Source organism: Oryza brachyantha, chromosome 11, assembly GCF_000231095.2.
Source record: "Oryza brachyantha chromosome 11, ObraRS2, whole genome shotgun sequence".
Classification (NCBI taxonomy): domain Eukaryota; kingdom Viridiplantae; phylum Streptophyta; class Magnoliopsida; order Poales; family Poaceae; genus Oryza; species Oryza brachyantha.
Window position 1 is genome coordinate 960,386 of NC_023173.2, and position 14,929 is coordinate 975,314.

Below are 14,929 nucleotides of genomic sequence, written 5' to 3' on the forward strand. Positions count from 1 at the left end.
ATTATTACTATATTTTTCTATAAATTTGGACAAACTTAAAAGGTAGAGCAATTTTATCATTCTTAAAAAGGTACCAAGAGTTAGAACTGTTTTCTACGTAAAATTTGGTTACTTAAGTATTAGAAGGTATCAAATTTTACATAGAAAAAGTGTGGTATCTCATGTTACCTCATTAAGGATGGAAAAAAACCTCCAAAAGGTACTTAGAATTCTATGTTATTTAGAGATGATATGAAGTACAAAATTAAAGTAAGCAATGAGCTGCACTACTGACTCTGCACTTAAGAGCGGGCATGGCTAGCTACATATTCCTACAACGCTCTCATCTGTCAACAGAACTGGAGACTAATCATCACTTCCGCGCTGTAGTTTTCAGTTGTTTTTATCAGATATATGTGGTTAAGTGTCAAAAGGTGGGTGGAAGAGCTAGTGGATTAGTCGCCTTTGGGCGCTCACATCACGCCACCTACCTGTGAATTCTCCATCATTCCCCTACCTAATACTAATCCAAATAGCAAGCTAGTGGATTAGCCTCAGCAAGAAGACTACTGAGAGGAGGCATAGCGTCTATAAAAGCAAGCCCTCCCCCCTCCATCTCAAAAATTTCAAACCTTCCTTCTCTCTTCTTCCTTCTTCCCTTGTGCACTGCACTCACACTAGCTACTGGAACTGTTTGCTCTCCTCAATCGATCTCCTGCTTACGTAGCCTAGCCACCACAGGAGAGGAGGTCATCTTCTTCCTTGAGCGAGCTCACTGTTCTGAACAAACTCGATCATACTGTTCTAGCTAGTTGTTTATATAGATATTGAGTAGAGGTAGGTATGGCGATGCCTGCCCTTCCTCCTGGGTTCCGCTTCCACCCCACCGACGAGGAGCTGATCGTGCACTACCTCATGAACCAGGCCGCCTCCGTGGCCTGCCCCGTCCCCATCATCGCCGAGGTCAACATCTACAAGTGCAACCCATGGGACCTTCCTGGTAATCAACTAATTATTGATCACCATAAATACTAACTCAAAACTTTGATCTGATCGATCTCCTCTTGTAATTCTAATTAATTAGCCTATAAATATGCATATATATACTCCAATTTGGGTTCTTGAAAATGGATGTGCATATGCAGCCAAGGCGCTGTTCGGCGAGAAGGAGTGGTACTTCTTCAGCCCCAGGGACCGCAAGTACCCCAACGGCGCTCGCCCCAACCGCGCCGCCGGCTCCGGCTACTGGAAGGCCACCGGCACCGACAAGGCCATTCTGGCAACCTCCACTCGCACCAGCCACAGCATCGCCGTCAAGAAGGCCCTCGTCTTCTACAAGGGCAAGCCCCCCAAGGGCCTCAAGACCGACTGGATCATGCACGAGTATCGCCTCACACCCGCATCACCTGCTAACTGCAACACCCCAAAGCAGCGTAGAGGATCCTCCTCCATGACCATGAGGGTGAGAATGAGACACATATATTACTTTTAGTTACTTGTTCTCTCTTCGTCGTCTTCTTTGAAAGCTACTACTTGTTTGGCATGATCAGCGAAGCAACGTGCATCTTGCTCTTAGTTAACTCACAGTACAAAGTCAAATGTGTTGATGTTGATCGAGCATTTGAGCATCTTTTGTTCCTGATTTTTTTAAAGAAAAAGAATCAAGTGTGCACGCTTCTAATTCTTTACTGCATTTGTGATCGTTCATCAGCTGGACGACTGGGTGCTGTGCAGAATCCACAAGAAGAGCAACGACTTCAGTTCCTCTGACCAGCAAGAGGAGCAGGATCAGCCAGAGGGCTCAACTGTCGAACAGCAAGAAGACAACAATTCTTGCTCTGAATTAGCTCCTACTTCTGAGCACAACGAGCAGCCATCGTTCCAGCCCATGGCGGCGTCGAGCATGAGCAAGTCATGCTCTCTCACCGATCTCCTCAACACCATCGACTGCGCCGCGCTCTCGCAGCTGCTCCTCGACGGCTCATCTGACATGGTATCAGAGCCACCTGCACCTCCGAGCCCCCTAATATATACTAATCCATGCCAAACACAAACAGTACTAACCTATAACATGAACAACAACAACAACATTCCAAGCGTCCTCGAGGCACGTCTAGATCATCATGATGGTTACGTTAACAACTACCATGGCCTGAGGAGGAAGAGGATGATGGCGTGTAGTAGTGGTTCTACTTCCTTCGATGATGGCAGTGAGTTTGTGCAGCAAGTTGCGAAGAAACAGCTGCTGCCAAGTGGTTCAAGGGGCAGTGGTTTTGGAGGAGGCTACTGCAACCAGCAGCTTGCAGAGACCACGACTGCCTTTCAGTTTCAGAGCAGCAATCTGCTGAGCCATCCATTCCCTCTGAACCAGCAGCAGCTGCTTCTCAACAATCACCTGCAGATGCAGTAGTAGATGACCTATTTACAAATCGACCTGAAGAGAAGTGCATTACAACGAATTAAGCTAGTACGATTCAGAGAGAGATTAAGCTGAGGGAAGATACTGATTGCTCCATTTGGATTTTCTTTTGTGGAGATGGTATGACAGATAGACAAACAGAGTTCTTGCTGTAACCGATGCAAGGAAAGATTCAGAATTCTTCCTATGCAAATTATGAGTAATTCGTTTTCACTTTCATGTACAAGAATGTAAATTATAAATGGTAATATTATCGTGCAAGCTACTACTAGTACTCAAGGCAATTTATGATAATCATTAACTATCCACGTCTCCTAATTAAATCTGGTATCGAGCGCATGAAAGAAACATGCTGCTTTGTCGTTCTTCCATTGGACCTTATGGATTAATTTGTTCTATGTCCTATATGTGCTGATCTATAATTGGTCTTGTACGACGCAAGTACCCCTAGTTGGTGGGCTAGCAAGCAAGCATTTGCCTCTTGAATCCTTATCCATTTTGAAAGGGACTAGATTACTGTTCTGTGGGGTTTGGAATATTCCTAGCTACCTGCTAACCTTTCCTTTCTTTAGATCGAGATGGCTCATATCATCAGAGCCAAACGAGTGCCATGCAACTAGATTGCATAACACCACTTGTGCATATAGAATGCTCAATTTATTTTCAGACCACAACACTAAATTCTTGCTCAATTTGTCAAATACATCAGGACATGCAAATCAACCACCAGCTGCCGCGTGATCAATCTATGACTTCAACCAAATGACAAATTAATGGTCGCCTCTTGTTCAGAATTCAGTACTGAAGAAGAACTGTGCTTCAGATTTCTAGACCAAACATCCGAAAACGCAATGGCTACTCATGCAATCAATTAACGCGCGTCATCAGCTTAGCTAGCGGCCTAATTAAACAATCGAAACAGCATTGTTTATGTCGCTCAAGGACAACGAAAAGACGGCTGCAATGCACGTTGCTCAACGGAGTAGTTGATTAGGCGTGCAGATATGACATCTTCCCACTAGATAAACCCAAATTAAACTAAGCTGATTCTCTCCACTTGGTCAAGAACGTCTCCCTATTGGAGACAGCGATTTGTATATTCTTGTATTATGCCTCTTTCAAACCATCGTGTGTCCAGTCTACCTCTACGGCTCTAGCAACCTCTAATCTCCCATGGATTGGATTAATAATTAATTAACTGAAGCAATCACCAAGAAACAGCTAGCTAAAGCATGATGATTAAGTCACATAATACGCATGCATGTTAGAGAGAGACTTGATATAATTGGAGGTTGAGCACTTGTTTAGTTCCGGATTAGGAATTTAGGATAGGATAAGAATTCAGGCAGTAGTGCCTAAAAGGTGCTGACGATCAGATCAGAGTAGATAAGAAAGAAGGGTATGTGCGTCCAAAACCAGGTTAGCAAAGTCATGATGCCCCAAAGCATATGATACATTATCTGTAAGCATGCATGCTTACGAAAAGCTAATTAAAAAATGTATGGGGCAGGGCTTACTAGGATCGTGTGGCATGGCACCACGTCACAAGTTTATCCATGACATTGACGTACGTACGGTTGATTCCGTTTCTAGAAGTAACAGTAATAATTAAGACCTTACGTAGCTAGCTATTAATAATTGGCAACTTGGTCTGTAATTAACCGTTGTAATTAAAGTGTGAATTCTGATCTTTAATGCAGCTTACAAGTTACAATAACCTGGAGTACGGGGCGGGGTGTTTAGTCTGAAATAGCAAACTGGCCACAAATTATATGGGCCGAGAAGCCCAAGGTTTGAGAGACTTGAGCTTGGGTCAGAAATTACTCACCCACATTTCAGAACGATCCCGCCCCAGTTTATATACAGTGCTACTCTTGAGCTGTTTATATAGCTCCTCCGTATCTAAATATTTGATGTTATTGATTTTTTATACATGTTTGACTATTTATCTTATTTAAAAAATTATATAATTATTAATTATTTTTATATCATTTTATTTATTATTAAATATATTTTTGTGCATATATATAGTTTTATATATTTTTTAAAAAAACTGAATAAAACGAATAGTCAAACATGTGTCAAGAATATCAACGGTGTCAAACATTCAGGGAGTAAAAGTTATTATATTTAGATTTGTTAATAGTACCTAGACAACCAGATTCGTGTGTATATCTGATTCTACATCAACAAAAGATAAATACATGGTATTCTTCATTAACTAGTGTAGTGCAGCTAGGCATGGAATACTTTTCTTGCATCTATATATATCCGATGGCCATGCTTCTTTAAGCTGCTGACGTGTTAGATCTCAGATGAGCCAGCTGTACACTTCACAGAAAATGACACGGAGTACTATGTCAAATATTCCATATATACTTCAGTGAAAAAATAATTCCATATATGTCCGTATGTCAATTTTGCAAGTAGCCAGCTGTAAATGTAGTGTCAAACTATCTAATAAGTTATCAGCTGATCAAGCATCTCTGTTCAGTACTTGTACATTGTGAAATAATCGATGGATTGAATAGGTCACTGTACATTATTTCAACGAATAACTGAAATTCATGCATGCTGGTTTTTTGGCGTAATAATTTGTTCATGCTGAATATTATCCAACTGGAGTATCTCCTAAAAATGTTCTTGGAATTCAGCACTGTGGTTTTAAAATTTCCCAACTAAAATACTAACTGTAATTATACTTCCCTTATGCAATCGGTAAGGTATATAGAAACCTTTCCAGATAGCAAGTTTCACAAAAGTGGTCTGTATATGCACACCATATTATTTTTGCTATCATTGATGAAGTAATGAAGTGCAGTGCAGGTATCGACAGAAATTGCTAGTGCTGTGGTGCACTGCACTCCATCTATAGAAAATATCGGTTAACAAGAAGTTTATTAACTTTTGAATAAACCTATTGGTAGTATCTTATGTTGTCAAAGAATATTATGGTTATATTCTTTTTTAGCTGAAGATGTAAGATTATATGATTTCTAGGATAGCTAGATTATCTGATTTCTAGATTAGCTATTTAATGGTATAAACGATGAAATTAGTTAATAGAAAGTTAAAACTATATTTTATAAATGCGACATGATTAACTTCTATATAGAAAACTTTTTTTACAAAAATAAATGTTTAACCGTCAAAAAATGTGCTCACAAAAGCCAAGGAAAATCTTAATAATAAAGGAAAAGAATACAACTTGTGTACTCCATCTATTCCAAAATATAGTCCTATCTCTATCGTATAATAAGTGTTGTCGACGATTTGGATGTCGGCAATATATATATGGGGTGACTAGCGAGGCATAAAGATCAATGGTTAGGATGAAGACACATGGTTACCCAGGTTTAGCCTCTCAACTAATGAGATAATACTCTACTCCTGCTTGGTGATTGCATTGGATCGTGGGTAGATCAAACTAGAACATAGCCGATCTGAATATGTCGTCTGTCTCGTCCTCCTCACAATGGGTGCCCCTATCCCCTTATATAGCGGGGGATAGGACTTACAGATAGAGCCCTAATCTGATGAGACTAAGATTTATCCTAATTCGGTTACAACTCGGATCCGGTACAAGTGGCATGCAATCCAGCCGTAACCAAACTCCGGTTGATACCGTATAGATATAATCTCTTCCTATTCGATACCCCTACGACTGTATGTACACACGTAGTCTACGGATACCCTTAGTACAGGTATTCCACAAGTGTATTTTTAGAATTCAAACTTGACCTACAAAAAGCGCATTTGTGGAGTGCTAGTTGTCTCGTCAACAACCTCATATATATTCAAATATTTATCCATTTTACTCCTACCCACAATCCCCCTTATTCAATGAAGAGTAGTTAAGTCACTTATAACTGTAACAAATTTGCCTCACGTTGCGACAAATACACTTATATTTGGACGGATGGAGTGACTTAATAGTGTTTGGATTTTTTTTCCCTAAAAATATGAAAACTTCTCCAACTCTTTCTAGATCTCAACTAATCAAAACCATCATCATTTAATATTTTCACCAATCTTCTTATATTAACCAATCATAATTATCTTTTATTTAATTCCAACTATTTACTTGATCTTTATATAAAATTCAAAAAAGCCCATGTATTTTAAGATAGAGGAAGCGGCCAGTTTTTAACCTTCTTGATGGGCCGTACGTCGGAGCAGATGAGCTTGCCTAATTATAGAAGTCAATGGTCAAGAAAGGGAGCTATCAATGTATATATAGCTACTTAAGTTTCAACTTGATCCGGCCTCCAAATCCAACTTGCCTAACAGATAAAATGGACCACACATCTGTGTGCTCTCTACAAATGACGGCACGTACATATGCATATGTGTCATGGGTGTGCATTTCATATTTTAGCACGTGCCAGCCGTTTTGAGAAATTTATTTATTTATTTATTTATTAGAACTGTATTGCCTGCTTATTAATTAATTGCTCTCTTACTGTCTTGCGTGTGTGTGTGTGTGTGTATATATATATATATATATATATACTGCCTTCGTCAATTTTTTTTTCAGTTTTTAGAGATACAATGTTTTAACTTTTTGTCTTATTTAAAAATATTTTGTGATTAATATTTTAATTATTATTATATGATAAAAAGAATATTACATTATACATGACTAATTTTTTAAATTTTTTATACAAATTTTTCAAATAAGATAAATGGTCAAACGTTGGACATAGAAATTAAAAAATAAAATTATTATAGAAAGAGGTAGCAGTTAGGCCATGTTTAGTTCCCAGAATTTCCCTAAATAAAGCATTAAATATATATGAACAATAAAACTAATTATACAGTTATGGGGAAAATCGTGAGACGAATCTTTTGAGTCTAATTAGGACGTGATTAGCCATAAGTGCTACAGTAATCAATATGTGCTAATGACGGATTAATTAGACTCAAAAGATTCATCTCGCGGTTTCCAGGCGGAATCTGAAATTTGTTTTGTAATTAGACTATGTTTAATACTTTAAATATGTATCCAAAAATTTAATGTGATGTTTTTGCAAAAAAGATTTTGCAATCGCATAAGAGCTGCAGGTATGAAGTATGAACAGCTAGCCGTCATTTGCATGCAGACTTTCTCTCTGACCAAAGCATGAATAGTACACACACAATTCAAATATACACGTTGCTATAGCTAGATGGATCAGTCAAATATGTGCTGCTGACGCTGCTGCTTCCAATTGTAATACACGCACTTAAAAAGTATTACTGCACCGACATTGCAGGAACAAGCCAGAAACTGAGGGCAAGCCTAGCAATTTTTCTTTTAGAAAATAAAAGTCGTATTGAATCCGATCAAAAAACACCATATTTACATCGTGTATATCAATGCCGGACATAGTAAACCGAGCATTCATGTCAATAATGCTTGTTTATATAAAAAATCACAACCTTGTGTGCTTTAAAAACCCTACATTCATGTCAATAATGCTTGTTTATATAAAAAATCAGCACCGATGAATCCGACACATATGTGAATAGTGTTGGTTTTTCTAAAAGAAACACCTGCGTGCAAAATCTCGGAGGTAAAAAATCGAAGAGAAAAAAAGCTAACCTAATAATGCCGCGTTGAACACGAGGGTTAGTTATCTCACACGAAAAACATAGTAATAGATTATTAAATGATTAATTATTTATTAATTATAAAAAAATATAATGGATTAATATGATTTTTTAAATTTTCCTATAAAAACTTTTGCAAAAAAAAATATACCGTTTAGTAATTTGGAAAGCGTGCGCGTGAAAAACGAGGGAAACTAGGGTTAGGAATGGGAGAGCCGAACACTACCTAAGGAGGTGCTTGTTTCTAAGGGCTAAACTTTAGCCTTTAGTCACATCAGATGTTTGGACACTTATTAAAAATAGTAAACGTAGTCTATTAATAAAACTCATCCATAATCTTGGACTAATTCACGAGACGAATCTAATGAGCCTAATTAATCTATGATTAGCCTATGTGATGCTACGGTAAACATTTGCTAATTATGAATTAATTAGGCTCAAAAATCCGTCTCGCGGATTAGCTCTCATTTATAAAATTAGTTTTTTATTAGACTATGTTTAATACTTCAAATTAGTGTCAAATATTCGATGTGACATAAACAACCCCTAAATCTAGTTAGCTGGACGAGGAAAAGGGAAAAAAAAACAATTGAATTGCCCATGAGCAGATGAGAACAATGATTTGTATCTTTCTCAGAATTGTAAGATAGTTAGCAGATGAAAACAATTGAAAGTAATAAGTCAAGTAGCCTCCCGTATCACACAAGCCTTCCCGATAGTTAGTTTCTTTTGGGTCGGTTCCTAGCAGTAGCTGTCACCGGCATTAGCTGGCAAAACAGATTGAGATTATAGAAGAAGAATATAATTATTATTATTATTATTTAGCTAGACTAAGCTGCTAGATGTGGATCTAATTATTAAGCACAACATGTATAACATCTGAATAATTTGACGGCCAGGATATATATATATATACTTCGTTTGGCAAGAGCCGCACTTAGTAGAACCATTAATTAAGTATTTCTGTATCATAATGAAACCGAGTGGACTTACTCTTCCTTGGTAGCCAAGATTTTTGTGGGCTTCCTTTGCTAGCTCGCCCCACAAAACCAGTGAAAAGGTCTCGATTTCTCAAAGCAATATAAAACCGGCTTCCTTGTCTTGCTTTCTTCTAGCTTTATCCCCTTCATTTCTCTTCCATTTCCTGTCCATCGCCCTCCATCTTTCTTGCTTGTGCCACCAAGCTACCCATCTCCTTCGTCTCTCTAGCTAGAGCTTCAGTTAGTTCTTCCTCTCGATCTTCGATCAGTCAGCTGCAAGCATGGTGGAGACTGCTAATTCCCTCGTGAAGTCGGAGCAAGATGGCGTAGGCCTGTTCTTGCCTCCAGGCTTCAGGTTCCATCCCACCGATGATGAGGTAATTTTAAGCTACCTCCTGCAGAAATTCCTCAACCCTAGCTTCACCTCCTTGCCCATCGGCGATGTCGACCTCAACAAGTGCGAGCCATGGGATCTTCCAAGTAAGTACAACCATATATGATGTTAGTTTGTTTCTTTCTGTAATCTGTCCTGGTTAAGCTAGGATACAAATTAATTTGATTAATTTGAAGGCAAGGCGAGGATGGGGGAGAAGGAATGGTTCTTTTTCGCCCACAAAGGCATGAAATACCCAACAGGCCTGCGCACCAACCGTGCCACGAAGGAGGGCTACTGGAAGGCCACCGGCAAGGACAGGGAGATCTTCAAGCCCAGCAGCAATGGAGGTAGCAAGCCGCTGGTTGGGATGAAGAAGACGCTGGTGTTCTACAAGGGCAGGGCTCCCAAGGGCAGCAAGACCAACTGGGTGATGCACGAGTTCCGTCTCCACGCCAACCTCCACAACCACAACCCAAACCTACGTCTCAACCCTAAGGTATATATTCACATTTAATTTCTCACGCTTAGCTACATAACTTTTTATTAATTAGCTTGATGAATAGAGTGTTCTGACATTTTTGGGGTTCAAGGATGAGTGGGTTGTGTGCAAGGTGTTCCACAAGAAGGGAGACGAAGCCACGAAGATGGAGGCTACTACCGTGGAGGACTCTGCCGGAAACCCCAACAAAGACAGCTCCGTCGAACCCTGCGACGACATTGCCGATTACTTCTTTGAGCTGGACTCCGTCGATCCAAGCATCTACTTCAGCAGCCCGGCTGCCAGCAGCAGCTTGTCGGCGCCGCCGGACAACGACGCGGTGCCGTACAGTTCCGTCGCTGCCAACGGTGCAACTCCGACGACGACGACGACTGGTACTACTAATGGTAGCTTCCAGCTGCCTAACTACAGCGTGAGTGGTGTCTCCTCTTGGAATATTATGCCTACGCCTGGAGCAGCTGCAGGAGTAGTACTCCATGGCCATGGAAGCAGCTACAGCTTGCAGCACCAGGCAGCAATGGTGAAAGCCCTAGAAGATGCCATTCGTGTCCCGGATTTTGGTACTGTACAGCTGCCGAGCAGTTTCAGGAACTGGGGTTCATCAACAAGGTCAGTGACGGCGACGGCTGGAGCTTTGCAGCAGAATTATCCTCTTGGCATGCCGCATTACAAGCTACAGAACTATGGGGATACTTATCTACGGGACAGATCGTAATAGCTGCTGCTGTTGCTGCATGCTGCTAGCTGCTTACTGCGTGCTGATGATTTTGGTTTACTGAATTGATCGAGCATGGACATGCATACGGTTTATTAGGAATATATATGAGCAATTTTGTTGATTGCTTCATTGTTTAGTTCGTAGTTAAGTAGCCAGCTTGAGAGATCATATCTATACCAGTACTCCGTTTGTTTAATTTGGCCCTTTTGTATAAAGATATATCATGACTTTGTTTTTTGTCTTTTTTTTCATCAGTTTTATGTTTTTTCTTGGGTGATTCTGATTGATGATACATGTTCTTACAGCACATATGTTTGGAACTTGCTATATATATTCTTTGGTGCCATTTGTGGATGAGACTCACTCAGTTGTCTTAATTTTAAATTTTGTGGCCACGTCTTTCTTTGGTGCAAATGTTGCACCTAATTTGCACCATTATATTGTACTGTCACTTAGTTAGAGCAAATTGCAACATTGTTTGGATTAGAGTGGTGCCAAACAAAATAATTAATTGGTGCAGCTATCAGGTGCAAGGCACAATCAATTTACTAATTACTCGATCTTTCCCTTTCCTAATCTTGTCTTGCATTCCCTCTATCCTAAAAAAACCAATTCTTCGATTTCTATGTCCAACGTTTGATCATTCATCTTATTTGAAAAATTTTCAAAAAATTAGAAAAAATTAGTCACACGTAAAATACTATTTATGATTTATCATCTAATAAAAACAAAAATATCAATCATAAAAAAGTTGAATAAGACGAAAAGTCAAAAATTATAAATAAAAAAATAAAAAATTGATTTATTTTGAAACAGAGGAAAAATACACGAGTTAGGAGTGGCCTTGAGGTTCATTAACACAGCTAGCTACAGCACAGAGCGTGGTGCAAGCTAGCTAAGAAGTGTCAGAGAAAAGCACGTGCAACCACAGCTAGCAAGTTGGACGGCCATGTGGTGATGTCATATTGTCATGTGATATACACCAGGTATGTAGTTATCTTTGGGGAAATTAGCCACGAAAAATGCAAAGTGTCTACGTACTTACTACTTCTTGCTACTATCTCTGTCCTCAAATAAGATTATTTTTCAGTTTTTTGATACAATATTTTGATTCTTTATCTTATTTAAAAAATTTTACTTTTACTAGATGATAAAATATATATAGTACTTTATGCGTGACTAATTTTTTAAAGTTTTTTACAAATTTTTCAAATAAGACGAATGATCAAACGTTGGACATAGAAAAATTAAAAATAAGATTATTATGGGACGGAGGTAGTAGCTCCTAGCTAGCTACTCACTCCCTTTCGTAAATGTAAGATCTTTCGTAAATGTAAGATGTTTAAATTGTTTTTGCTTGTAATGTTTGATTATTTATCTTATTTAAAAAATTATAAAAATATCATTTATTTTATTTGTGACTTACTCTATTGTAAAAAAAACTTTAAGCACAATTTGTTATTTTTTATATTTATATTAAATTTTTAAATAAGACGAATGATCAAACATTATAAAAAAAGTCAAACATCTTATATTATAAAACGGAGGTAGCAGTTGGCAGTGACAAAAGACCAGAATATCTCTCTGATGTCAACATTTGCTAATGCCAGCATGAATATTTATCTAGCTGACTAGTATCTTTTGTATCTAGCTGACTAGCTAGCTGCATCTCTGATCTAATATTTATGACCGTGTTGAATTCTCGGCCGATATGTATGGCAGGTCATCGACACGTTATATTAGACAACAGCTAGCATTAATCATATACTAAATTATTGATATGTTTTTGCGTTAATTACTTAACCCACAAAAGAGCAGGGCCTTACATACTCAGTACTTTTGGCATTCTGTCTCCTTCTTCAGCAAAAGTATCATGCATGCATAATGTGTTTACATGGAGGCAAATCTTGTATGTTGAGTATTGGAAGCCATATATAACTTGTAACGCATCAGTTAGAGCAGAGTAACTGATAGAAGTTTTCAGGCCAGCCATGCATGGATTTGGAATCCAGCTTGCATATATATGCGCCCTGCAAAATGCAAAAGAAAGATTATAAACTGTATATATGAATTAAGATCTACGTTTCAACCTGAATCTGGGCATTTTTCCTGCATAAAAATCCGCTGGGAGCAATGGTTTCTGTTGTGCCGTATTGCAGTTTTTGGACTTTGGAACCATTCAAAGAACGATGCATACATATTAAGCATTATTCTTTTAATCTAATCCATGCATGATCTTTTCAACCTCACATCTCACAAATGAAGTTTCTTTACTCCAAACTCCCAAGTTCTATTCACACACCTTCAGTTCCATTTGAAAGATAACCATGTTAATTGACCGGTTGTAACTACTCCATATACTATCCCATAGAGACTTTCCTAGCTAGAAATTCTCTGACAAATTAGTGATGTCGAGAAATAACTATAGTGACCTTCATTAATAGTAGTTATATTTCCTATGGTTCAATTAAATGCACATGTTTAGCCTGATTGGCTGTAACACATATAGAAATGGAGTTTTCGTGCAATAAATTTAAAATAAGAGGACTCCATTGTCAAACGTCCTATTCCAGTTCAAGAAATGCAATTGACAAATGCAAATTACATAAAACATAATCGTATAAGAAATTTTATCAAAAAAATGACATCGTCGTTAGAGTTTTGTTCATCCTAACCCATTAAATATTGTATTTAACTTGGCAAGATGGATGAAACTATAACGATGATACAGTTCTGGCACAAAATTATTTATGCAATGCTATTTATTGAACTTGGACGTTTTGTCAATTACATTTCTTGCATTATCTTAAAATAAATTCTTTGCATGATTAATTTTAAATATATAAATGAATCCTTTATGAGACAGAATAGATCTCAACATATATATTTCTAGCTTGCAGAGTTGCAGCTATGCAAGGTACACTGCATAATGACCCCCAAAAGCCGAACAGGCACTTATGTGGCAACCTATCTATGGGCCAACATGATGTCGTTGTTACCGACAATTGAAAATCTCGTGTGTTGTTGCTACCTTGACCAAATTAAATTGCTTTCATCAAAGGTCGGTTTCAGCTTAGCTAGACTACTGATAGATGTATTTTGGATACTTGGACAGTATAATGGCAAGGTGAGATCTCATTGGCGTGTGTATTTAGCAACCTCAAGAGAGTGTTTCCAATGGAATGCAGTATTAACCATTCTGATGTGGGGGATGTTGGTCAAGAGAAAAGGAACAAGTTGCGTCAGAACACCCAAAGGAGAATTGCTTTTGGGTTGAATGACTCACCTCACTGGTCACTGGTGCTCCATGTAGTGCAGGTGACGTATTAATGTGTATATCATCCGATCCGTAGCATAGCAATCATCTATTCACATCGTGTTTTACAATAATCGCCATGATTAGATAGATGATTTGGTTCAAAAGAACTGCTTCAGGATGTTCATTTTCCACCTATTTAATTATCTCACATTTCTGTAAACAGCTAGAATTATATCTTGCAAATCCCTTTCCTGATACATCTGACGAGACAACATTTGAGGAAAACACATGGTCATGCAATTTTGTAAACATTTTCCAATACTAATATGATTAATTATGTAGGTGCCACAAATTTCCGGATATACTTCAATGCTAAGCCAAGATATATAAGATTGGATAGTCCTGAAGCATAAAGGACAAATTGACCGGGGGTGATTGTTGGGTTTTTTTAGAGAGAAAGTCAAACAACATATTTATAAACGAAAAATAATTTATGAATATAACTTTTATACATATGTTCTTAACGATCTAAAAGTAAAGACTGAAAAATAAACTACGATGAAAAAACCCCAAAAATTAACTTCAAATGAAAATTAAAGATTTAAATTTTGACATGTAAGCATAAGAAAAATGAAAGGATGGGTGCCAGACTACACAGAGAAAAGAAAAATAGTGCATTGTGTCCATCATTTTTCTTGTTGTCATTAGCATAGCAATTCCTCCTTGTCTCAGTCATGTGATCACTTGAGCAATAAGGTTTCCTTGACAGAACATCACCAGTGAGAGGCAGGAAAACCACTCAGGCATAAAATACCATAATCAGTGTCCCAATCAGACTAGGGGCCTGTTTGAGGAGCTTTAGATTATGAGAAATAGCTGGTTAGTAGCCAGCTCCTGAGAATCTGGAAATGCTCCTAAACCCAGCTTCTGGATTCTTAGTTCATTTTCCAGAATCTGTAACTACAGATTCTCAGAAGCTGCTTCTGGCAAAAGCAGCTTTTGAGAGAAGCTGCAGCTAGAAGAAGCTAGAGAAGCTGCAGCTGGAAGAAGCTCCCCTAAACAGGTCCTAGTAAAGGATCGTGAAATATGATTGAAATATTACGCGAT

At 38.2% G+C, this 14,929-nt stretch overlaps 2 protein-coding genes across 2 annotated transcripts; both read left to right on the top strand.

Moving 5' to 3' along the window:
- The first annotated feature begins 617 nt into the window (after nt 1–617).
- On the top strand, nt 618–2,721 carry LOC102705472 (NAC transcription factor 29-like). The gene is made up of 3 exons (XM_040528825.1): nt 618–979; nt 1,125–1,441; nt 1,691–2,721. The coding sequence occupies exons 1-3, from the start codon at nt 823–825 to the stop codon at nt 2,387–2,389; spliced, it is 1,173 nt and encodes a 390-aa protein (XP_040384759.1). The 5' UTR covers nt 618–822; the 3' UTR covers nt 2,390–2,721.
- Nucleotides 2,722–9,135: 6,414 nt separating this feature from the next.
- On the top strand, nt 9,136–10,865 carry LOC102705756 (NAC domain-containing protein 45-like). The gene is made up of 3 exons (XM_006662630.3): nt 9,136–9,450; nt 9,541–9,842; nt 9,937–10,865. The coding sequence occupies exons 1-3, from the start codon at nt 9,252–9,254 to the stop codon at nt 10,558–10,560; spliced, it is 1,125 nt and encodes a 374-aa protein (XP_006662693.1). The 5' UTR covers nt 9,136–9,251; the 3' UTR covers nt 10,561–10,865.
- Nucleotides 10,866–14,929: the final 4,064 nt, after the last annotated feature.